We start from the raw sequence: 25,130 nt of genomic DNA on the forward strand, positions 1-25,130 counted from the left end.
AAGCTGCCACACTTTCTTTCCAGCTCATGCTGCTATTCCTGAACTACATTTGCAGAGGGAAGCAGAGACCAAAAATTGTTTTTTTTAACTTTTTTGTTTATTTTAAGTGTGTTTTCCCAAGACCCATCAGCTCCAAGTCAAGCAATTGTTTCAATCTAGTAGTTGTGGAGGGCGCAGCTCATAGTGGCCCATGTGGGGATCGAACCAGAAACCTTGTTAAGAGCACCACACTCTAAACAACTGCGCTAACCGGCCGCCCAAAAAAATTTTAAGAAAATTTAAACAAGTGGGGGAAAAATGCTTATGGTTAAAAAATAAAACTTGTCTCTTTCTGAGATTTTTTTTTTTGTGTATCATTTTTAAAAATACAGTTTTGTTTTCCATTTAGGTGTGAAAAACACCTATTTAAAATGTCTTTGGGAGAATACCCCATTTTGCAATGTGTGCTCTTCCAGATTGTTTTGGGCTATAGATGTTGAGAGGTATATTACCATGTTCTCATTTCCTATGTCGATGTTGCTTGGCAGAGCCACTTTTCAGCTTTCTGACATCTTATCAAGAATCAGCAGAGGGGCAAGAATTCTTGCCCGATTCGTTTCCACAATGCAGCCATTTAACACCATCTCATCCAAAATGATGTGTACTTTATCCAAATTAAACATTATCTGGGGTGATATTAAGGAAATTAGTTTTAGAGTAACCATTCAATAAGTAACAACTTACGACGCAGCCTGAATTTTTCTAGTGTAAATCAGTCTAAGCACAAAGGCTTCTTTTTTTTTAACAGAATTCCTGAAATTAAATTTAAAATTTAGTGTCCATGTTATAAGTTACCTTCCTGTACACAAACACTCCTAGTTTCACCTTGGTTAAGCTAACTAGACAATAGGCATAGAATGGAACAGCTACAACTTTTAGCCAGAGGGAGAAGGAATCTAGTAAGAGCTGGAGAACATAGCAAGGATGTTTGGCAAGAGCATGACCTGGCCTCAAGAACAATGTTTTCCCAGACAAGAAGAACAACAGCAATAGCCACGATTTACTGAATACGCATTCTATTCCAGGCATTGCGTTGTTTTTAATATGTTATTTCAGACTTCGCTACAACTCCATGATGTACATGTTACATATTATCCTCATTCTACACAGGAGCAAACAGACTCAAAGCCATTGTCCAAGGCCACACGGCTAGTAATTGCCAGAGCTGGAATTTCGGCCCAAAGTTTGCCCTTGATTGCTCTGCTTTCAGATTTCTCAGGAGGGGCCTGAGGCTAGTGTACACACTGTGCTTCAACCCTCAAACTTCCACCCCAAAACAAATACCTTTACAACTTTGCATCTTAAGCTATCTTCTATGTCAGACAGGCTGAATTAAAAATAACCGTGAGGAGAAATGAATGAAGAAGGCAAGGCAATGCTGACTCAATTCCTAAGTAGATAACAATTCTGAATTTTAAGAGAGTACCTCTTATAAATGGACAGTCCTAAAAATACTCATTGGAGAATTATGGGGCCACTAGCTTACTAAGGTTCTTACTGAAAAGTTAGTATAAGGCATGGGGGAAGAAAACACTGTTAGACTATGATGTCTAACTAATTAGAAACAGCCAAATTCTTATCTCAGCAGCCCCTTCATTCGAACACCTAAATATTCTTTTGTGAAAGGAGAAGGGGGAACTAGAATGTGATGATGACAATGGTTGAATGTTTATGAATTCTAAGTTTCCATCTCTATTTAAAGAACATTCTCCTGGTCTAAATAAAAAACCCAGCTCACAGATTATTTAAAATAGACAAACTTAATTCAACACATGAGTGATGAAATGCACTAGGGGAGTTCATAATTAGTGAATCTTTGTAAAGTGAATCATTGCCACCTGTTCCCCCCCCCCCAGTAATCCCAGATGTTCAAGTCTGTATTGTATTTGTTTAGTGAAGTACATCTATAGAGAATGAGGCAACCCTATGAATGACAACTTAAGTTTCTCTTAGGCTCTGCGGTAATATCTCATTAAGTTCTGTGCAAATAGTCCTCTAGCAGAATAAACTTTCAGGAGCCCATGGGAACTGTCCTTAAGTGACCCAGAAAAAGCAAAAAAAAAAAAAAAAAAGCTTTACTCAGATACACCTATTAATAATATCTTCCAATTATATAGATGACTGCTTTGTCCATGGCCAAACTGGGACTGGAATGTTAAGCCCTTGACTCAATCCTGTTCCCCAGACCCAGAAGCCATAACTTACTGGAAGCCAAGACAAAGCAGGAATGACAGCCAGGTGCAAAGACAGGCTGAGCTGGGAATATAGGTGGCTGCGTGAGACGTGGCCTGTAGATCCCCCTGTTGTATTCACTAAGGGCAATGGAAGCCTTAGAGCCTTTGAGAATATCAACTCATCCCTGATGATTTTCTCTGAGATAGAAGATCTAATTAGCATCTATTCTAATTGCATTAGTTCAGGGATCAAACTGCTCCATCTTTGGCAAGTAGATGATCAGCAATTCAGATGTCTCCTTGAGCAGCTGGCCAGTTGCTTTGAAATTCAGATTAGAATTTACTGCTGAATCATGTCAACCACTGACATGATCGCAAGGACAAGGCTCCTCAGCCAGTCTGTTTCCCAACATCCTGGAAACATGAGCTGCTCAGTGAGGTCATTCTGTACCGTGGGCATGTGATGCCTGTCTATCTGCGCATCTGGCTCAAACCCCTAACAATCATGCAGCTTTCTGGCACGATATAGGGAAACCACAGACCAAACCCAATGTGAGGCAAAAGCCAGAAAGCTGATTTCCCCCTGGAATCATGTGACTCCTTTAAAATAAGAATCCAGCTGTTGTTCACATCTTGATTTGGTTTATGAGCAACTTGTGCACACTCGTGAAGCCAAGAGTAATGGCATCTGGGCTATGTGCCAGGTGAGCAGGAACCAAAAAAATACCCTATATGCCAAGCCCCATGCAATAAACATAAGCACACACACTTCAGCTCCTGACATTTGCAATAGGACAAAGCAAGAAAGGCCGCAGCTGTTGGTCTTTTAATGTGGTGAGCTGATAATGACTAATTTTAAGAAGGCCCTACCTTCGGGCTATCCTGAACTGGTCTGACTTAAAGATCCTTTAGGCAACCGTTTCCCCTCATGGGCAACCTAAGGTTGGAGCTGACACGAACTAGAAACAGCCTCCCAAAGAGCAGATTCCTAAGGCCCTACTTTCCCCCAATGCTGAAACCTAAGAGCCTTTGAATTTCTATGGTATGTAGATCGGAATTGAACATATTGGGGCCCCACTGATACCAGTGCCACTTGAAATGACTGTTTTAATGGAAGTGATTGAACTGTTTCTGGTTTCTGCATTGGAATTTTGATCTCTGGATCACAAAACACTTTTTCACACAGTATTTTAACACCACTGTAGTGGCCTCATTATCCTTGAATAAGAGAAAACCAAGCAGCATACATTTCAGATGGGAGCTCAGAAGCAATTCCAAGGCAGAGAAAGCCCAGCCTAGAAACGAGTTTCTAACTCTAGATTTTGGTCTCAGATCCTCTGTCTTACTTGATTTCTTTCTTTCTTTTTAAGTTCCTAGCTAAGGAAAAGTTCTTTCATATACTAGGGTGGGGAAAAAACTTGCTCTCATTATATATACTTTAATTCAATTTCCCGTGAAATTAGGTACTCTGCAAAAGGTTGCTATTCACATTTCCCACAGAACATCGACTACTACTGCATAGAAGACTCTCATGAAGGTTCTGCATATATTCTCCTTGGAGAGTAGTCTGTTCAATTTCAGGCTAAGTATCATCTCTTGTTAATTCTTAGCCACTAAAAAGGAATGTGTTTTTTTTCAAGTAGGTTTTCCTTAAAGACCTATTCGCATTCTGAGAACAAGACATCCAGGTGTAATTATTTTTAAAGTTTATATAGACATGTAAAATTACACAAATATGAACATCAGCTCTGGGTCAAATAAACCCATCATTTCTCTCGTGGTTTTCTTAACTGTTGTCACTATTTCTGAGGAAAACAGAGCCCACCCAGAAGCATGGAACAAAAGGAGTGGGGGTACAGCAGAGGGAGTTGGTGGGGGGAACAGTAGCCCATGGACATGGCATCTAAAGGACTCTCCAGAGAACACACTTAAAGGAAATAGAGAGCTGGCTAAGGCTAGTGAGAGCCAAAAAAAGCCTGGAAGCCAGAAGTGTTTAATCGGGAACATTCACATCCCTTTCCCAGCTGAATGGCTGACTCCCTCGGGACCTGTTCATAATTCTGAGACTCATCGGTCCTGACAGCACTGACCAGAATTCGGCTAGAGAGGGCCCTGACCTCTTGTCCCTCAGGGCCCGCCCTTTCTAAACACTCCACTAGCTGCACATTCCCTCCAACCCATGGGCCAGCTCTCACCCCTTTCGAGCCCTGCTTCCATTTGCATATTTTCAAAAGGAAAAAAAAAGATGTTTAGCAATCTCTGAATGTGGACTCCACTTTTGGAGAGTATGCTCTTATCAAGACATTCAGATGCCCTCCTCAAGATTCTCCCTCATTTTTGACTCCTCCAACCAAAGACTAGCGTTTTTCTAAAACTTCTTCCCTAATTCAGGAAAAAGCTTTGACAACACCAAGATAGCATGGTGTTAAAGTTTCATTGGAGACTAAATGCCACAATCTACGTCAGATGACGACGAATTTTTAAAAAAATGGGTCAAATTTAATCTTGTATCTAATGTATAGTCGTAGAATCAGGGCTTTGGAACCCAGAAACCAGTGCTGCCCAAAAGCAGCTCTTTGGATTGGGACACGCCACAGAACCTCTGGGCTGCAGCTTCTTAATCCGGAAAGTGAGGTTTTAACTTTCTGGATTGTGTAGTTTTCTTCCAACTCCAAAGTGCTCAAATCCTATGCCTCTGAAAGTGACCTTTCGGGAGAACGGAGCTCGTTAACTCCTTTCCGATCTTATCAAGCTATTCCTGATGTAGTCACATACTCCATCAGACCTCAGAAGAAATCTTTTTGTAATACAGACTTATTTACTGAGACGCCATTGAGGAAATTTCAGTTCATTTAGAAGCCGCCACTTTGGAGTAGGATGGCTTCCCTAGGAAATTTCTTTGTTCTTGCCAGTATTCCCATAGCCCCTAGTTGAACAAGTACTTTTGGGATGTCTCATTAAGTCAGGCTGAAATGATCTCCGACTTGGAGAAGCCCTATTCTGGTTTCTGGACCTCTAAATGTGTTTGGGCTTTCAGGATGGTAAAGAAGAAACGTGAAGCCCCACGGTGGGCAGTGGTCAGAGCCTGATGAAAATCTTGGTGGTAGTGATTCCTGTTGCCTGGCGTCTGCATTCCTCCGGGAAGGACGTGGTAGAAAACTACCTGAGTCACAGAGAGTGCAGGATGGAGACCCTTCCTACTCCCCCACCCTCCACTGCAATAGAGAGGGCATGACTCAGGGCACTTTCCCATTACCCATGCGAGCTTTAGGGTGCTAGATTTCATGGCTCAGGATTTGGGCTTTCAGGACTTGTAAAATCAAAACATGAATGTTCTAAAGATTTTTTTAAAAGATATTTTTGAATCAAGAAAACCTGGATTCTAGGCATACCCTGTATTTGTGGCGGAGGGAGCACAGAGATCTAAATAGGGAGCCAGCCTGCTCCCTGCTTCCCGTCCCATGCATGCATGTGGGATAGCACAGTTACCATCCCAGCCTCTCATTCCTGGCCCCTGTCCGGGGTGGGAGTGGGGGAGAGGCCTGCACAGGCCCTTGCTGCAGGCTCTGGGATTTCTGGCACTCAGTAAATTCTGGGGACCCAGCTTGCCAGAGAACGGTCAAGAAGTGCATGGGGGCCCTATAAGCTCTGAGTAAGCATCTCACCCCACCTTCAGGAGAAGGGTGCTGCTGAGGGAGAGTTAGAGGGGTGCCCTCTAAAGCACAGGGCCCAGGAAAGGACCCTGGCTGTCCATATCCAAGGCAGCACTGCTGTATTCCATTCTAGCCCAAATAAACGAAATCTTAAAGCCTCTTTAAAGGCACCAAATGCCAAAAGGCTGTGAAAGTTTTCTGTACCTACACATGCACAGTAAGTGTACATTGAATGGAAGCGGAGTTGGACTTGTCTTGGCCGGTACTGCTCCTCGGTGCCAGGCCCTGAATACTAAGCAGAAGGCAGTGGAGGCAGCTCCTTTGAATTATGAATTGTCTGAAGAATTCAGCAAACCTGGGGCTCCAGAGCTGAGCACATTTTGGGAAGCTCATGAGTTGGTTCCCAAAAGCTATCTAAATTCATGGATTAGAAGTCGTAAGTAGTCTCCTAAAGCAGGTGATGGGGCAAGCTTTCCTTCCAGAGGCAGGGCCCCACGACGCCCCAGGCGACACCGCAGCCCGGCGGGTGAGGTGGAATGTGAAGAGTTTACAGGAGTTGATTCATGGCACGTGAATGATTTAGGTCACTGATGTGCTTGGTCCCAAGGGTGCCGTCTGCCCCGCCTGACACGACTGCAATAGAGTTTCTACTTAGTAGAAGGGTTTTCAACAAGCCAGAATGTCTGTCCTGATTTCTGTGCTTAGGTAGTTTCTTTTTAAAATCCCATCTGTCTTGTTCTGTGATGTTAGTGTTACTAGAAGTAGAACGAGCCCATCCTGGGGAGAAATGTAAATGGTACGTTTTATTTCTCAAAGTCTAACTGTGCAGACTCTGGAAAACCGCCTCCTTCTTAAAAGGTTTCAGAGTGGTAACGCTTCTGAAGAAAAAGACTGCAAGTAAAGGGCTTTCTGGGGGTTTCATGAGGTTTTCATTTCTATCTGGTTGCTGTACCAAAATTGAGCCTTTATTAAATCGTGTCTATCTCATGGGGGTCAACAAGGAAGGCTTTCTTAAGCCTGATCAAACACAAAGATGACGTGTTCTGAGTGTTGGGAGAAGCAGTGCCAGGTCACAATGCTATCACTCGTCTGCCTTTATCCCTTCAAGGCCTAAGGAAGCTTTCCTGGCCGAGCGGATCTCCACAACATTAGCTGCTCCAGCAGGTTCCTGGTGACATGCTACCAGAGGGGTGACACACATCACTTGTGGCCCTACACAGAGAGGGCAGGACACAGGATGCCCTCGAAAAGGCTGCCTTGTCTTATTGTTCTCTGACTGGTGTGGAGAGGTACTTACTGCCTGCACATGTGATACGTCAAAAGAACTATGCATGAGGCAGAGCAAAGTCCTGGGATTTTCATTTAATTTTACTTCAGACAGCTAAGAGTAGAAACCCTTTAAGAATGTCAGTAGAAGAGAAATGCCACAGGCCCTGCTTGCCCTGTAACTTGCTCCACTTTTAGACCACGGGAGAGCCACGGGACATTATGCCTGGAGCAAAGACATACGCTCGAGGTGTGGAGAGACTCAGTTCCCTTCGCTAAATGATGCAAAGTTCCTAATCTGTCAGATGGATATGCCTAAGTAATTCGTAAGGACAGCAGATATGTAAGTTGGTCAGAGAGAAAGAGAAGGCAAAAATGAAACTAAGTAAAATGAGGGGAAAAGACATAAATTGTGTGCCTTGGCATGCAAATTAAATTCAAATAAGAATGCTGGAGCTCGTGACTTGGACCTATGCCACACACCAGAGGTATGCAAAGACAAATCCATCTCTACTTCTAATAAACACCTAGTCAATACATAAGACACAGCAACACAACTAGTCCAACTATAATACATACCCTGTTGTATCTGATTGACTTTAATTCTCTGAAAATCTAAACTTGTAAGACTCTCCCTTCCTTCTAGGTGTAAGGTAACTCAGATCAGTTACCTAGAATCATAGCAACATCAAATATTAAGACCAAGAGGCTTTTAAAGCTCCTTTAGCCTAATTCTATCATTTTGAGATGAAGGGTTGTGTGTCTTGTCCAACAAACACTGCTGGTTGATGGCAGGACAGAAAGTGGAATTTGGGTTTCTGTATGCCCGGGGGAGTGTCTATTAGCTTTTGCTATCTTACCGATTAATTTTTAAATCAAAAGCAATTTTTTCCCCCTGTACAAGGAGGAAGAGATTTATTTTGAACTGCTTGAAAAGGCTTAGTTGAAATGGTATGTTACATGTTAATCTTGGCTCTCCTAGGTCAAAGGGATTACAGATTTAGGTCACTGACCACTAGAGGGCACTAAGATTTTCCCAGTTAATTTAAAGAGGCTTCCAAATGAAGTTTATCAACATGATGACATTTTCTATCAGTAGTAAAAGGTAAATGGCCATTTCTTCAGAATATACTGGCTCTGGGAATAGGTGTCTAAATGTATGTACATATACACATACATAAACATGTTATAAATAATAAATACTTGTTATAGTAACATTACTATTTTAGATTCACCTTTGAATATTTTCTCAAAGAACTACTTATTGCTTTCAAGTGGTAAACAGATTTTTTAAGTAAAAATTAACTAAAAAGTCAACTTGCCTCCAGAGCATCCGCACAAAACCCAATGGGTCCCTGCCAAAATCTGCAGGCCTGCGATATTCTAAGCTAATCTTGCTTGTTGTTGGGGCCCTTGCATACTTTGATTTAAAAGAAAGCATGCTCTGCTATAAAAAGAAATGAACACAAGCCAGGCAATGTTTTTAACCCTCTAGTTTATTATCCCTGAAGGTCTTAGTCTGATCACATGAGGAATTTCTGGAGATTTAAACCTGGAGCCATGAAAATCCATTCTTTCTATGAGGACCAAGCACTTTCTGGCTGTGTTATTTAAATTCTAAAAAGGTCTATTCTACATGCTTAAAAGAAGTTAAATGAACATATAAGTTATGATTAACTGCTACCATAGCATTGCCCTGTCTGGAAAATACAAACTGCTTACTATGAATTCTTTTTGTGAAAAAAGGTGTTTCTGTACCTCTGGCTGTCATGTCAGAGTTGCTGATGATTCATCAGCATTCTAGATTCTACGGAATCGTTTTCCTGCCCCATGGCACTTACCTGATCAGGTAAAAAAGCCTATGCTTTGCCAAGGACTGTGGAAAGCTTGGCTCACGGCATTGGAAAAGGATACATCTAATTCACTCTGGAAAAGAGAAGAGAGTGCAAGGATGAGAATGAGACACTGGAACACAATGCACTTAATTAGCAGAGTTAGCGGCTGCTCTGGCTGCTCTGGCTGCAAGCCTGGACGCAGGTGGAAGAGGCTGTACACAGAAGCGTAACAGCGGGAAGGCCCTGAGTTGGAGGTCGTGATTTAAAAAAAAAAATAGGCTGCGGTTTAGAGGAATGTTACAGGCCTGAACAATTCATCTTTAGAATGCAGAAGGAATAAACGAACTCAGCCTCTACAGATAATAGGTAGTTTGGTATGTGTATCGAAAACCTTAATAATGTGTATGCCGTTTGAATCCGCCCATTTTACCCCTAGAAGTTTATCCTAAGGAAATAATTAAATAATGGCACAACAGTGTGTACATAGGATGTCCGGGGAATGTTTACAGCAACAAATTACTGAAAACAAGGGGGACCAGTTAAATGATAGCAGATCCACAAAGGATGATGTAGGTAAGCACTGACATATTGTTGACTAAAAAAGTACGTTACAAATTGGTATATACAATATTATCCCATGTAGATAGAGAGATAGATATAGATACAGTTACGTACACAGATACATCCAGCCTACAAGGAAATGTACCTAACATTGTATCAGTAAGTGATAGGCCTACTGATGATCTCCCTTTTCCTTTTGCTTATATGTATTTTTAATTTTTTTCAATGAACATAGATATTTATGTCACGAAAAAGTCACAGAGGGAGAAGATGTAAACGGTTAAATTCATATTCGAAGGGACTTCAGGTATGTCACACGCAGCACCAACAACCCTGATCCCACTTCCCCATCGCGACAGCCCTGGTCTCTTGCAAAACTGCCTCCTTTAAGGCTGGGTTGGCTTTTTGTTTTGAAAGGTGATGCTGAGATGCTTCTTTCAGCTGCATGAGGCTGAAATTTCAAATTTAAGATTTGGAAACTCGAAAATTAAAAATAGTCCCAGAAAGAATGTTTAAAACTCAGAAACCTTAAAATAGATTTTAGATGACAAGGCATTCTCCGTGAGTGGGACAGTTTTTATTTTCTTTCCCATGGCACTCTTTTCCCTCCTCTTCCTCTTCCTCATCCTAAATCAGGTCCTCCAGGTCCTGTATAATCACCAGGTTTAAATTAAATTCTGATCTTTACTTCTGTGGTTTATGTGGTCACTGACTCTCTCTAGAATTACAGCTAGAATTCAGCAACATGCTATTTATGCTCAGTTACCGAATATAATAATAATAATTTAAGAAACCTTAGCAATAATAGTGCTTGTACCCACTCTTTATTCTCCCAGGTTTAAAACATTGCTATTTTGGGAAATTATATTCGTCTTGATAGGTGTTCCCTGAAAGTGGCTGGTCATGGCCAGCTCTAAATCACAGACCCCGTCTTGTAACCAATCTGCCTGAAGAGAGTGGTTGTCCGGAGATAAGCAGGAACTACAGTTATGCTGTCCAATGTGGTGGCCAGCAGTCTCATGGGGAGATTTAAATTAATTAAAATGATATAAATTAAAAATTTCAATTCGTCATTCACACTAATCACATTTAAAGCGTTCAAGAGCCACATGTGGCTCGTGCCTGTCGCACAGGACGACAGAGGTACAGAACATTTCTATGACTGCAGCAATCCTTTTGCAGAGCGCTGCTCTATGGTGCTCTCTCCTAGCAATCCAAAGCAATACCGAGATTTTAAAGCCAGTCTCCAGAATGGCCTGACCTCTTGCCCTCTTCCAGTTTGGGGGGCACCCATCCCTACCTAGCCGGAGGCACTGCCAAGTCACAGGCCACTAGGCAGCTCCCAGCTCCAACGTCTGAATCAGGGTATGGCAGACAGGAAGAAGCCTCATGCATGAAGACAGGCTTCTTTTTTTTTTTTTTAATTAAATTTATTGGGGTGACAATTGTTAGTAAATTTACATAGATTTCAGGTGTACAATTCTGTATTACATCGTCTATAAATCCCATTGTGTGTTCACCACCCAGAGTCAGTTCTCCTTCCATCACCATATATTTGATCCCCTTTACCCTCATCACCCACCCCCCACCCCCTTACCCTCTGGTAACCACTAAATTATTGTCTAAGACAGGCTTCTTAAACTTCAGCATGGATCAGAACCACCTGGAAAGCTTGTTAGAACACAGATTGCTGGGCCTCAACCCAGAGTTTCTGATGCTAGAGACTGGGGTGGGCCCAGAAGTTGTATTTCTAACGGGTTCCCAGCTGATGCGCATGCTGCTGGCTCCAGGAACCGCACACTGAGGACCTCTGCACCAAGGCAGTGAAGACAGGCTAGCTGTCCCATGAAGGAGTTAGTGCAACTTTACCCCTGGCATTAGGAATCAGACTGAAGACAGAACTTCTTACGTGAGTTTTGCCGATGGCAGGCTTCGGGGCACTCAATATTACTAACTATGGAGAGCAGATTCCACTCACTGCCTCAGGAAGAAGCAGCTTGGAAACAGTTCCTTCCTAATTATTTTATTTAAAAGCAAAATGACATAAACAAAACAACTTTGAAAAGTCAGTTTGTGCCGATACTGCTTCTCAAGAATGACTAACCAAGGCTCAGGAAGGCTTATGGTAGCAGAGTACAACATCTTCACTGATTCTTTTGTAAAAGACGACTGGATTTCAAACTAACTACAAAGCTAAAGTCATCAAGATAGTGTGGTACGCAGAAGGCTAGACATGCAGATCACTGGGTCAGAACTGAAAGTCCAGAAATTAGCACTTAGAATTACAGTCAATTGAGTTTTGACAAGACTATTCAGTGGGGGGAAAGAATAGTCTTTTCAACAAATGGTGTTGGGACAATTGGACATCCACGAATAAAAGTATAAAGTTAGAGCCCTACTTCACACCAAGTATGAAATTAATTCCTCAGAATGGATCAAAGACCCATGTAGGAACTAAAATAATAAAACTCTAGGAAGAAAAGATACAAGTAAATCTTCATGACCTTAGGTTAGGTAAAGCCTTTTTAGACATGACACCAAAAACATAAGCAACCACAACAACAAAGAATTAAACTTCATCAAAATAAAATATTATGCTTCAAAGGACACCACCAAGAAAGTGAAAAGAAAACCACTAAATGGGAGAAAGTATTTCTAAATCATATCTTCATGAGAGATTTGTATTTAGAATATATAAAGAACTCTTAAAATACAACAATAAAAAGACAATACAATTGAAAAACAGGCAAAGGATTTGAATAGACATTTCTCCAAACATATACAGATGGCAAATAAACATATGAAAGAAGAGATGCTCAGCATTGTTAACCATTAGTGAAACACAAATCAAACAAAATTCAGATGATTGGCCTCTGTACCACTTCCTACCCACTAGGCTGCCATAATTAAAAAAGACCAATAATAACAAGTTTTGATGAGGATGTGGAGAAATTAGAACTTTTATTACAGTGCTGATTGGTATTTAAATCATGGAGCCATTTTGGAAAAATTTGTCAGTTCATCAAAATGTTAAACATGGAGTTACCATATCACCCAACAATTCCACTCCTAGGCATATAACCAAGAGAACTGAAAGGAGGTTCCACACAAAAATGTGTACGTGAATGTCCACAGCAGCATTATTCATAATAGCCCAAAAATATAAATCACCCATCAAGTGGTATATCCATGAAATACTATTTAGAAATAAAAAGGAAAGAAGTACTGATACATGTTACAACACTGATGAATCTTGAAAACATTATACTAAGTAAAAAAAGCCAGTCACAAAAGACCACACATTGTACAATTCTATTGCTATAAAACATCTAGAACAGGGAAATCTGTAGATTAGTTATTACCTAGGGCCTGGAGCAGGTAAAGAGGGATAATTGGGAGGGAAATGCTGATGGGTATGGTGTTTCTTTTTGGGGTGATGAAATATTCTAATATTGATTATGGTAATGTTTGGACAACTCTGTGTGCATATTAAAAACTATACACTTTAAATGGGTGAATTGTATGGTACGTAAATTATTTTAGGACAGCTTAAAAAAAAAAAAGGACTGTTGGAAAGAAACTCATGTATTCCTTAAGGGAAAGTTGGTTTTGACCCTCACAGCAAGGGTCGGGATAGAAATGATTCATTTTTTTTTTTTTTTAAGGAGGGTGCAGCTCCCAGTGGCCCATGTGGGGATCAAACTGGCAACCTTGCTGTTATTAGCACCACGCTCTAACCAACTGAGCTAACCAGTCACCACGATTCTTAAATTAAAAAGGTTCCTGGTATTAGGAAGGCAAACAGAAGAAAGAGGAAAAGAGAGAGCAAGTGACATAGTTAAATCTCTTGAGAGAAAGACGTAAGAGAATCTTAGTCTTGCAGAACTAGTTTCTTTATAAAGAACTAAGGCACATATATGTTTGTAACACATCGGATGAGCCAGATGGAAAGGTAAGGAAAATCTGGCATTATCTGAATTAAAAATTTTACACATTAAAGCTCTATGTTAACACATGTTCTTGATATAGACCCATTTCTAGGGAAGTGGCCTGTGGAAGAAAACCATATTTTTAGTCATTAGACTTACCACTCGGCTGAAGTACTCATCTAAAACTTCTACAAAGTTATGGATGAATTCATAAATCGCCATTTCATTCTGAAATAAAAAAGGAAGGGTGTCATTGGTTTTAGCATGGCCTATGTGTAAATCAGACTTGAGCCGCCCAGTCAGTGACCAGGTTTTAGAGTGTGTGGCTTGGTCTACAGATGATGTGAACAAAGTTACTTCCCATGGACAAACATTGAGAACAGTTCTAGGACTCACTCATTTAAAAGAAGCTTGTTAATGGGAGAAATATAGAAAACCTTAACCTTTAAGATTTTTTTTTAGAGCTAGATGAATCTAGCTGGATTGAAACTGGACTAAGTCTGGTGTTTAGAGTTCTGAGCTTCACCCTGTGACTTCATCACCAAGTGGCTGAAGCAATTTTGCAGGTTCTTCATGCCATCACATTTCCATCTGTGAAGATGGGGAAACTACCTCAACATGTGGTTCACCGATAAAAAAAAAAAAATCAACTGAGATTTCAAAGTATTTTAGACCTTAAACACCCTTTCAGAGATCCCGTGGCCACAGGTGCTGTTGATTGGGAACTGACATTTCTGAGAAGGTGAACTGAAAATCTGAGGACACATAAGCACAACACAGTCATATTTAGAGTTTGCTCTGGCTTCTGATATGTCGGCCTATGTATAATGCAGCAATCGATTGGCCTCTCCCCTGCCTACACTGCCCCACTGTGCCATACAGAACAAGGGCAGGACACTAATATTGCTTAGGGTCAAGAAAGGTATTCTATGATTTTGCGCTTCTCTATAAACTGCTCATCCAATCCAAAAAAAATCCTAGGTATTTCTCTTCCACACAGCTTTTTCTAGCCTTGATAGAAACCAAGACCTTCCAAAAGAGTCAAGATACTTCTTAGGGAGACAAGTAGGGAAGTAAATGTCAGTGTAAGGGGGAATAAAAAATCAGACTGCCATTCCTAATTTTCTTGCTTTTTCTATAGGCTCTTCTATTATCTTACCTCTGTGTCATTAACTCCAACCACGATGAAGAGAGCTGCATACTGCCGATACACCAGCTTAAAATCCTTGAATTCAATAAAAGAGCACTAGACAAAACACAATTAGATAATTAATTCCTGTGGTTGATGGGGATTTCTTCAAAACGGTATGCGTAATTTTTAGGTTCTGATTTGAGTATCTGTCAACTCATTCCTAGAAATACACAACATTAAAATGTTACATACGCAGCCTTGGTTGGCCACCTCCTCACAACATTCAGGACTATTTGGAAGCATCTCTAGTGGGACATTGTCTTGGAAAAAAGTCTGAGTGTGCACAGGGGTTCCCACCTGTACTCCGTGTTCCTTTGCTTGGCTCTTTGTGCAACTCAGAAGGCAAAGTTACTCAAGAACCAGCTTCTTAACCTGCCTGGAACGTGAAAATAAGCCAACGTGATAAAAATTTTATTCTTTCCACCTTCCCTAGGCTCTTTTGGAAGCAATCAGAGGTTTCGTTTTGTACTATTTAATAGTCACCGAAGAGCCAAATACATGTGGCATACACAAATGCCAAAAAACAAAAATCTTGATTTCTGTTTCCTAGACGCATTAAAAGAATCAATGTAGACTCTTTCATAAATTATTTAAAGATGGCTTTTGTGCGGCAGATGCTAGACAAAATCTCTTATTGTAAACATTGCTTCATATGAATTAATAACTAGTTGACCACCGCTCAACTAGTTCCCATTCAGGGCTCTCCTAAAGCCATTGTACAGAGTAATGGGGGGACTGGGTTTGGGGAGCAGGCTGAAGGCACAGTGCTGCCCTTCCTCTGGACTTTTGGGTGTATTTGCCCAAATGTGACTGACAATCAACTGTACGGCTTTTTGCATTCGATGTCTTGTTCTCGGGGGCTCTGATACACGAGTGAACATACAAGTTTTGATTATGGAATTTCTTGAATGGAAAACCACTTGACAATCTATAAAATGGAGGGATTTGAAGCTTGTATTTAAAATTAAAGTAAAGGTAATAAATATAGGACCATTCTGCAGCTTTTGGCTCACTATAGAGCCAGTGTGATTTCGGCTCAGTTGGTTCTTTCAAGGAAACACAACCTAGTTGAAAGAACTGAGGAACATTTTTCAAAGCCTCTCAGGAGTTTCTGACATTAAAAAAAAAAAGAAGTATCAAAGCACTTTTGTGGATAAAACAAAAACTAAGCTGAGATTGTGTTACCTGGGTGCCTGATTATGCCAAAAGCCCAGTGCGTTCCTATTAAACTCTAACATAATTTAGAATGCTTCAAAAATATCTACTAGTATATTCATTCCAAAACACATATTTCAAAGGGTGACCTATCAGTGGAAAGGGTGTTTGAAATTGTGGAGTTGAAATTGTAGAAGATTCCAATAGGAATGCTTCTGCAGCATGTTTACCTTTACCTGAAGTATGTGGCTATCAACACAGCCCTTTAATAGTTTCTGTTTCCTTTTGACAACTATATGAAGGAGCATGTGCCATGGCACGCCAAAGCAGTAACTCAAAGAGGACTCTTGAGATGTTCCGACTGGAAAATCAATTTAGAAGCCAAGCGAAACACAGTTCTAACGCGTTAACTTCTGAGCACTGTTGTAGCTTAATATTTTATGACTTAGCAGTGGTTCCCACAGGCAGCTTTTCTACATATGCAGTGAAATGGAGAATTGGAGAAATGGGTGATTTACACAAGCTTTCTGATTTTGCGTCAGTTTGTTTCAGGATTTCCAATGGATTCAAAGTTTAGGACCTGGATTAAGTAATTCTCCAATTAAAGATTTTTGTAAAAATAAATGCAGTGTAAAAAGAATTCCTGTTTATCACTATTTTAAAATTTTAATTTAATCTCAGTTTTGGCAGAATAGATAGATTTGTTGTCTCATATGAATTTTTAACTTCCATTTCTCCCATCTACACAACAAGAGAAGGAAGGTTCAAATCAAGTTTTTGTTTTTGTTTTTTAAATCAAGTTTGTTTTTAAAGCACTAAAGCAGTATTATGTTAGTGGTAAATTCACAAAACTGGTAAGCAGAAAACTCTGCACTCCACATGAGAATCATATAATTATCCTCCGGCATAAAGCAGGTCGTGAGTGTTCACCTCTGAACCACTCACTTAACCTTCAACTTTTGGCCTAAAGAAAGCCACCTGCTGCAGGTACTCCTAAGAGTTCCAAGAGCTGGATTCATAAGAAGATGTGTCTATTAGCAGGAGAAAATTGGAACTGTCACTTCCATGGTGCATTGAGACAAATATGCTGACCTAAATACGAACCCAAGACTTTTCCTGGTTTTCTTCATTTTAATTTTTCTTAAGGGGATGTAAGGAGAGCTATGCTTCAGCCTTCATTTCACTTCATTTGTTATTTTCCCTAATAGCTGTTGAAAGCATGTAGTTCAAAGAAAATGATGGCCCCTGAGACTCAGTAATAACAGATCTTCCAATGCTGAGTTGAAGGCAGAGATAAAAGAGAGAATCAGAAACTTACTTGTTCATTGGATCGAGAGAGACAGCTCTTTATGACTTCTGTTTCCAGAAGTGTGCGCTTATTAATCTCCACATGTTCATAGTACTTAGAAAGTCGGGTCTGCCCTTGTTTATTCACCATGAGGAAAAATTTTATCATTTTTTTTTTCCTGGCCAGTATTTTTCCAAATATAGGTCAAAATTTATGGCAAGGGGTGGCTGTAACTAGAACCTGCAGGATGAAAGAATAATAGAAGGGTAAGATCAAATTTCTCAAAGAATCATATTGAATGTGTTCTATAGTTGAACCAGCAATAAATAACATGTCTTCTGATATCAATGGTCTTCACTACTATGAACTAAATGAAGGTTTAATAAACTAAACATACATTTTCATTAGTTATCTTCCAAAACATTTTTGAGTATCCGCAGTACTACTCATATTCGTTCACCTGATTCATCAATCTTGTTAGGTGCCAACTATGTGTCAACAACAAAAGGAGAATATGGAGCTGAAGTGCTGATTTCTGATGTTCACACCCAGCAAAGGTGTGAGACAGGTAAACAAGTAAACAAGGGGATGAGATAGAACTGGGGCAGGTAGCCTTCTATGGTGCACAGGAGGAAAGGGGCAGGAACATCACAGGCGAGCTGGGAACGGCTTCCCAGAGCAGGAACATTTAAGGAAGATCTTGAACAACGATCTAGAGGAAGTGCCTCGGAGGCAGAGAAAACAGGGCTAGGAAAACTCCGGAAAGTTCGGGGGCAGGAAGCATGGGCACAGGAAATCGAGCTGCTCACATAAGACGAAACGGGCTTTAGAAGTCATGTTAGGGAATATGAACTTTGTTTTATGAACAGTGGAGACAAGATCTACAGTGAAGCTTTGCTTTCCTTAGTGTTGGAAGCCGTAACAGTGATAACTATTTGTGTAAGTCCTCTCACAAAGCCCTATAAAAAGTCCTGTAAGGACCTGTACTAAGCAATTTACATACATTTATTTCATTCTTACCATTCTCTGAGGTAGATCATTGCCTTTTCGAGGACATTGCCTCTGTATTGCCGTTTTGAGGACAAGCAAACTGAAGTGTAGGGATGTTAAGATACCAGAAATCCCCAGATTATTTTGCGTGGGAAGTGAGCTGCAGCTCAGAGGCCATGCACACGTATGGATCTGCGATGCCTCCTAACTTGACCTCATCATTCAGCAGTGCAAGCTAGTGGTTTTATTTCTAACTCAGCTGTATTGAATCTTATGTTGGTTCCACTTATACTTAACATAGATTTTGAAATAATCAATGCAAAACAGCACAATATTGACCAAGGGCCAGTCCTTGTTTCGTCATGAGCCCCACACCTGCCTCATTGGCTCATCAGATAGTATATTCGCATTTTGTGATATTTGTGAAAAGCTGTGCAAAAGACCAAGGTTAACAATAGTTCTTAATTACATTTTTATAATTTGGAATAATTTTACAGAAAAGTTTCAAGAGATTATGAGACAATACCTGCACTAAGTTTTATATTATTTTCTGCTTTCCCATCTCATCTCTTGTTTCCTAAACCCTATTGGACAGGTGGTTATGTCACAATTGCAAAACATTGAGAGCTAGAAAGAGCCGGGCCTAGCCTGGCAAAGCCTGGGGTTGCTGTGTTCATTCCGTGTGTAGAACAGGATGTTATCTAGACCAGCTCAGCCTGGGACATGACAGCTGTGCTATGGGGGAGGCATGTGGTCATTCACTCCCTTTTTCAGAAAGATAAGCTCATTCTGAAAGTGGGATTGCAACATACACTGTGCTATTTAATCATTTGGTATTATGTGCCGCTTTTATTCTCTTTACAGATGATTGCCAGTAAATTATGGCAGGTGACTAGTAAATTAAAATTACGATCCTTTCTTTTATTCCCTTTCAGTAAACTTATTTTAAAACCATCTTTATGAAAGTTAGGAATTACAATACCCCGGATTCCAACTGCCAGGTATAAAAAACAAATACTATCTCAAAGGAACTCATGGCCAAACCTTTGCCTTTAAATGCCCTGGTTGCATTTAGTGGTAAAATGAGATGTAAAATGATCCCATTGCGATGTTACACCAAGGGATCAAATTGGTTTCCACCTTACAAGCACAGCTTTCCTTCTCAGTGACTTCAAGAGCAAGGATGACAAACAAGGACGCGTTGAGTCAATATTCATTAGAATGCAAGTCTTGAAAACAGTAGGCGAAGGCATCTAAAGACTTGACTACAACATTTTCATAAACAATTGACACAATTTATAAAGGTAGAATTATGCAGTGGTAATAAAATAGACAAACAAAACTGTAAATTATTTCTATTAGAAAATAGACAAGACCAAAATATACAATGCGGAGACTCGGAGACAAGTATTAATACATATTTGAGAACTGAAGCTGAATATTTTAAGCACCTATCCTACTTACTAATCACTGGGGGCCGGGAGGAGGGGGAGAGAGAACACATAGCTATCACACTGAGGTAGGGCAACCAGAAGACATATGCTGAGACAAGTGCAGGGAGTGGTCAGGGAGCAGGTATGAACTTCCTCTATTTATAAACAACACACAAGGCTGGGGATGATGCTTTGATTGCCAAGAAGTTAGGTTCCACACCCAAGAACTTATGAGAATGTGCATGAAAAACTCAGGAAGAACCAAGAACGGGAACTTCATCGGGGAAAGCACTGCACAGTGAGAGCTGGGCTGCCTAAAGGCCAAGGTTAGGGCAGCCACTAGTCACAGCAGGAACAGATCGGTTTCCCACGACCCTACGTGATGTAAACTTAACAATGCCTACAGAAAAGAGAAACTAGAAAGACTGAAGTACATATTGAATAGGTCACAGTTTTCAAATTTCTGATGGTGTATTTCTAGGAGTTAGAACTGGAAGAGCCTTCACGGATTGTCATATCCAAAGATGACAAACAGATTTCTACTTGGGTGCCAATGTGACTAACTGTATTTGCTGCTTTGAGCACTGCATTGGGAAGGATTCTCGAGCTGCTTCCAGGTTCAGAGCAAAAAGAATGCCAAGAATGATTAGCCATGCCAGTCATGGGTTAGGAAACAGGGTGTGGCGACATATGCCCCTCATATCTGTCATTCCTGACACGCACTCCCTTCATTTTGCAGATGGGAAACTGATAATCTGAGATGTAGAATGAAGTCCTAAATTCCGGTCTCCTGACTCATAATAGAAGGCTGTCTTTAATTTATCAATTGGGTCTTTGCTCAGTGAGTTAGTGTCAGTAGGTTGTTCACTTAAGCTTAACAACTCAATGTCACGTAGCTTTGGGGACAGTCAAGTCAATATTCTCTTTTCTACTACCATTGCATAATTCATTTGGAAAATACCAACTAATTTCACTGCGTGAAAACATTAGAGTATAATATTTCTAGAAATGAAAGTGTTATTTAATGATGGCTAACATCTTTTCTAGGTCTAAATGCTTTCTAGGTTCCCTCTGCCCCCCTCCCCCACATTCTTTCTCTCACTCTCTCTCTCTCTCTCTCTCACACACACACACACACTTCAAGGTAATATCAGACAAAAACATTTTTTCCTCCATAAAAGTGACTGAAATAAAATCCCCCAAGTTAAAAAGCAAATTTCTACCAAGAAAATGTGTAGTACTCGTACAGTATAATATAGTCAAAAGCATAAACTGGAGCTTGACTGTTTGTCTCTATTACTTACTGTGATCCTGGGCAAGTTTTTGTACTCAGTGTGAGGTGCAATGGAGTAACAATAGTACTTATCTTCTGGTTGTGAGTCTGAGAGGAGTAACTGTATGTAACATTCCCAGAAAAAACGCTTAGTAGTTGGCACACAGTGAGTGCTTATGGAGTGTTGGCCAAGGTCATTATGATAATACAGCACCCTTTCCTTAGTGAAGTGTTTCCTGCCTATCCTAGTTCCCTCTTTCTAACAACAAAAAGCTGCTTATCGTTTCTTTGAACCCATCACTCTATCTTAGAAGGAAAATCTGTTACTCTATGTAATTATTACTTAATTACATGCTGAGCTCTCCTATTAGACTAGTGATTTTCACTTTACTAGGACAATAAGATAGAGATCACACACTGGGACCTTGTATATAGGTACATATACATCTGAAACAAAAGTTCACAAAACAATGCTTAGCCATACTATGTATACTGCACTTCAGCATTTTCTTTGACATTTCATTTTGTAAAAACTGCATTTGTGAGGGATTTGAGTTACATAGATGTACGAATTTTTCAAAAGTCAGCAAAGGTACATTAAAGATTCATACATTTATTATTTATAAATTTTGCAAAAGAAACTAATACTCTAGTTACTCTAGTTAATGATATACATGTTGAAGTATTTGGGGGAAGTGTATTGATATCTATATTTTACTTTGAAATGTACTAAAACCTAAGATAAATTAATGCATGGATAGACAGATGGTTAGATATATGATAAAGTAAGCGTAGTAAAATGTTATTGGTAGAATCTAGATGGTAAGTACACTGTTAAATTCTTTCAACTTTGCAGTATATTTGAAAATCGTCATAATAAAAAGTTGAGGAAAAAATGATAGCTATGGCCGACTGATATTACTAAATTCATAAATTTTGTTTTTTAGAACATTTTCAGATTTACAGAAAAAAATTGCAAAGATAGTAGAGTTACCATACCGAGGTCTGACAACTACGGTATCAGAAATTCGTGAACTTGTTGCAATGACGTTGCTAACCTTTTTTGATAACAGAGGGATTATTCATTATGAATTTGTACCAACTGGACAAACAGTTAACCAAGTTTACTATTTGGAAGTGCTGAAAAGGCTGCATGAAAAAGTTAGACGACCTGAACTTTTCACTAACAATTCGTGGTTCTTGCATCACAACAATGCACCAGCTCACACAGCACTGTCTGTGAGGGAGTTTTTAGCCAGTAAACAAATAACTGTATTGGAATACCCTCCCTACTCACCTGATCTTGCCCCCAATGACTTCTGTCTTTACCGGAAGATACAAGAAATACTGAAAGTAAGATATGGTGATGACATTCAGATATTAAGGATAGTACGACGACAGCTCTGATGGCCATTTCAGAAAAAGAGTTCCAAAATTGCTATGACGGGTGGACTAGGCACTGGCATCGGTGCATAGCTTCCCAAGGGGAGTACTTTGAAGGTGACGGTAGTGATAGTCAGCAGTGAGGTATGTAGCACTTTTTCTAGGATGAGCTCGTAACTTACTTGTCAGTCCTCGTATACCCCCACACCCAGTTTCCCCTATTATAAGTATCTAATCTTAGTATGGTACGTCTATTACAATTAATGGACCAATATTGATACGTTATTATTACTGAAGTCTATACTTTTTCAGATTTCCTTACTTTTTACCTAATGTCCTTTTTCTGTTCCAGGATCTCATCTAAAATACATTATATTTAATCTTCATGTCTTCTTAGAATTCTCTTGGCTGTGACAATTTCTCACGCATTCCTTGCCTTGATGATACTGACAGTTTTGTAGAATATTGGTCAAGTATTTTATAAAATGTCCCTCTATTGGTGATTTGTCTGATGTTTTTCTCACGATTAGACTAGGGTTACGAGTTTTAGGAGGAAGACCTCCGAAGTAAAGCATCATTTTCATTTCACATCAAGGGCACATATTATCAATATGACGACTGTTGATACTGACCTTGGTTGAAGTACTTCTTGTCAGGTTTTTCTACTGTCAAGTTATTGCCCCTACTTTTCATAATGTACTCTTTGGAAAGAAGTCATTATGTGTAGCCGTGTTTAAGGGGTGAGGAGTTATGTTCCATCTCCTTGAGTGAGGAGTATCTACATAAATTATTTGTAATTCTACCCATTTGTCTATTCTACCCATTCATTTATTTATCTACTTATTTATTAAATAAGTAGATATTTAATAATTGATGTAAGGATGGACTGACAGATATTTTATTTCATATCTTGGGTTATAATCCAATACGACTCACTGATTTTTAATTTCAGAACCCGCAAAAGAACTGTGACCCAAAGTGTGCAAAACTCTATACTAGAACATGAACTTGTGAGTAAGGTCTATATCTTACTTTACTTCTTTGCATACAGTAAGTGCCTAGTATACAGTAAGCAGCCAATAAATGTTGATTGAATGAATGAAGTAATGAATGAAACCTTTTTTTCTAGCACTAATTTTCCTCTAAAAGAATCATAGGACTATTCAAACAAAGCAGACACAAAACTATCCTGGTACACCAACTCCTGCCCAAAAATAGAACCAATGTTTTTTAAGTCAGTGCGTAACCTTCTAGGCCTTCTCTATACATTTACATATAAATACACATGCATGTGTAGCAACTTTATTTTTTAAACATAAATGTGATCAATGGACGCTAAAATGTCAAGAAGCTAGCCTAGTATCTATTTTCTTTTGGTACCTTTAAGTGAATCTGGTCCATTACAAAACCCAGGTTGGATCCTATAAAAGAGCACTATAGAGATGCTGAAAATCTATTAACATTGGATTGTGGTAATATTTGCACAACTTTGCAAATTTACTAACAATCATTGTACATGTACATTGTTCAAAGTTTACAGCTACTATAGAATAATAAGCAGAAAAGGAAAGAATTATACCCAAAGGCATTTTGCTTAAATCTAGATGGTAGGATTAGGGGCAACTTTAATTCTCTATCCTTACTTTATTTCCCAAGTTTTAAGAGGTGTGTTACTTTTTGGGTCACACACACAAAAAGTTTGTTTAAAAAATATTGAGCTGCATTATATATTTTTACGAAATTATCCAACTGAAAATGTTTACTCTGAATAATTAATCTATTGTTTCATTTATTGTGGCATTTCTAAATGCCATATTTCTTTAAGACATGTACCGTTTTTCAAAATGGATGTGCTGAGAACATCTAATTAGTATGGCCTAAACATAGGAAATGTGGAAATAGCAATTGCTAGGTTCTATTTGCCACACCATATCAATTCATTCCATAGGTCTCAAAGTAATTTAGCTGTGTCTGAATTTCTCCATACTTCCATGAGAGGAAATAATACTGATTAGTAGCAGATTTTAATCTATTTTGGAGCACTGCCCTCAGCGTTTATAATATGTTATATATTCTTTTTTATACACTAAAACAGTTTGTTTCTTTGCTTCAGAATTTATGGGAACTATGATGATTCAGTTTTCTCATCTGTCAACTGGAAATAAAGACAGCTGCCTCACAGACTTACTGTGAGGACTAAATGAGTTAAAGGAAATGGAAAGCAGAGTCCCCCTTTTCCCTGCTCATCCTCCTCTCCGTGCAGGCTAGATATTCTTCCTAAGGGATTCTTTCTACTGCAGTTCTAAGACTACTGAAATTTGACTCAAAGAAACCTGTCACCCATTCTGCTTTACTTTCTATTCATTCTCCTCCTCCTTGCTCCCTATTTCTCTTTCTCGAAATCTTTCTTTTAATTCAGAATACATTTTCAGTAGCTTCAAATGAGACTTTTACTTTCTATTAAATCCCTGAGTCACTCAAGAAATATTTTCAACCATATTTGATTAACTTGGTTTTAAACACATTTATATGTATGCTACTTTTTTTTTTTAACTCAGTTTTAAAATAGTTAAAACACTTTAAATGTTAAATTCCAATCAAATTCAGAATTTGTAGAAATCCTGATGCTATCAGTTCTGCAGAAAAATTAGGAGAACGCTTTGAGAATAAACCTTACTAGTCTGGTCTACCATTTTTCTAACAGTATGTCTAAAAAATTTCTAAAGCTACCTGTGATTCTCAGATCTTGGTCTAAAGCCACTTTGGTAAATCCAACAGAAAGACAGGGATCTTCAAACGTGGTAAGCAGCACATAAAACCTTAGTCACAGTGTGTGACAAGTTTCAACTTGTTTGGTGCAGTCCGTCGGGTGTGAGCTATGGTCGAGAGCAGGTATGTTTTAAAGTGTGCCATACATCATCCTGCATCATGACACTGCTCCGTGTCACACATCGCTTCT

At 39.5% G+C, this 25,130-nt stretch overlaps 1 protein-coding gene across 4 annotated transcripts in view; it reads right to left on the reverse strand.

Moving 5' to 3' along the window:
- The window catches only part of AP4S1 (adaptor related protein complex 4 subunit sigma 1), a 50,689-nt gene that overhangs the window by 14,519 nt on the left and 11,040 nt on the right, over positions 1–25,130 (reverse strand). The window contains exons 2-6 of one of the 4 annotated variants that reach the window (XM_081047810.1): positions 17,123–17,332; positions 14,617–14,703; positions 13,617–13,685; positions 8,974–9,058; positions 362–665 (exon numbers count right to left, since the gene is read on the reverse strand). In XM_081047810.1, the coding sequence (XP_080903936.1) occupies positions 8,978–9,058; positions 13,617–13,685; positions 14,617–14,703; positions 17,123–17,260 (375 nt within the window). In that variant the 5' untranslated portion in view covers positions 17,261–17,332 and the 3' untranslated portion in view covers positions 362–665; positions 8,974–8,977. Of the gene's footprint in view, positions 1–361; positions 666–6,530; positions 6,644–8,973; positions 9,059–13,616; positions 13,686–14,616; positions 14,704–17,122; positions 17,333–25,130 lie in introns of those variants that run through there. The other 3 variants (XM_081047807.1, XM_081047808.1, XM_081047809.1) reach the window with 3 other exon arrangements.

The sequence above is a fragment of the Rhinolophus hipposideros genome, assembly GCF_964194185.1.
Source record: "Rhinolophus hipposideros genome assembly, chromosome: 5".
Lineage (NCBI taxonomy): Eukaryota > Metazoa > Chordata > Mammalia > Chiroptera > Rhinolophidae > Rhinolophus > Rhinolophus hipposideros.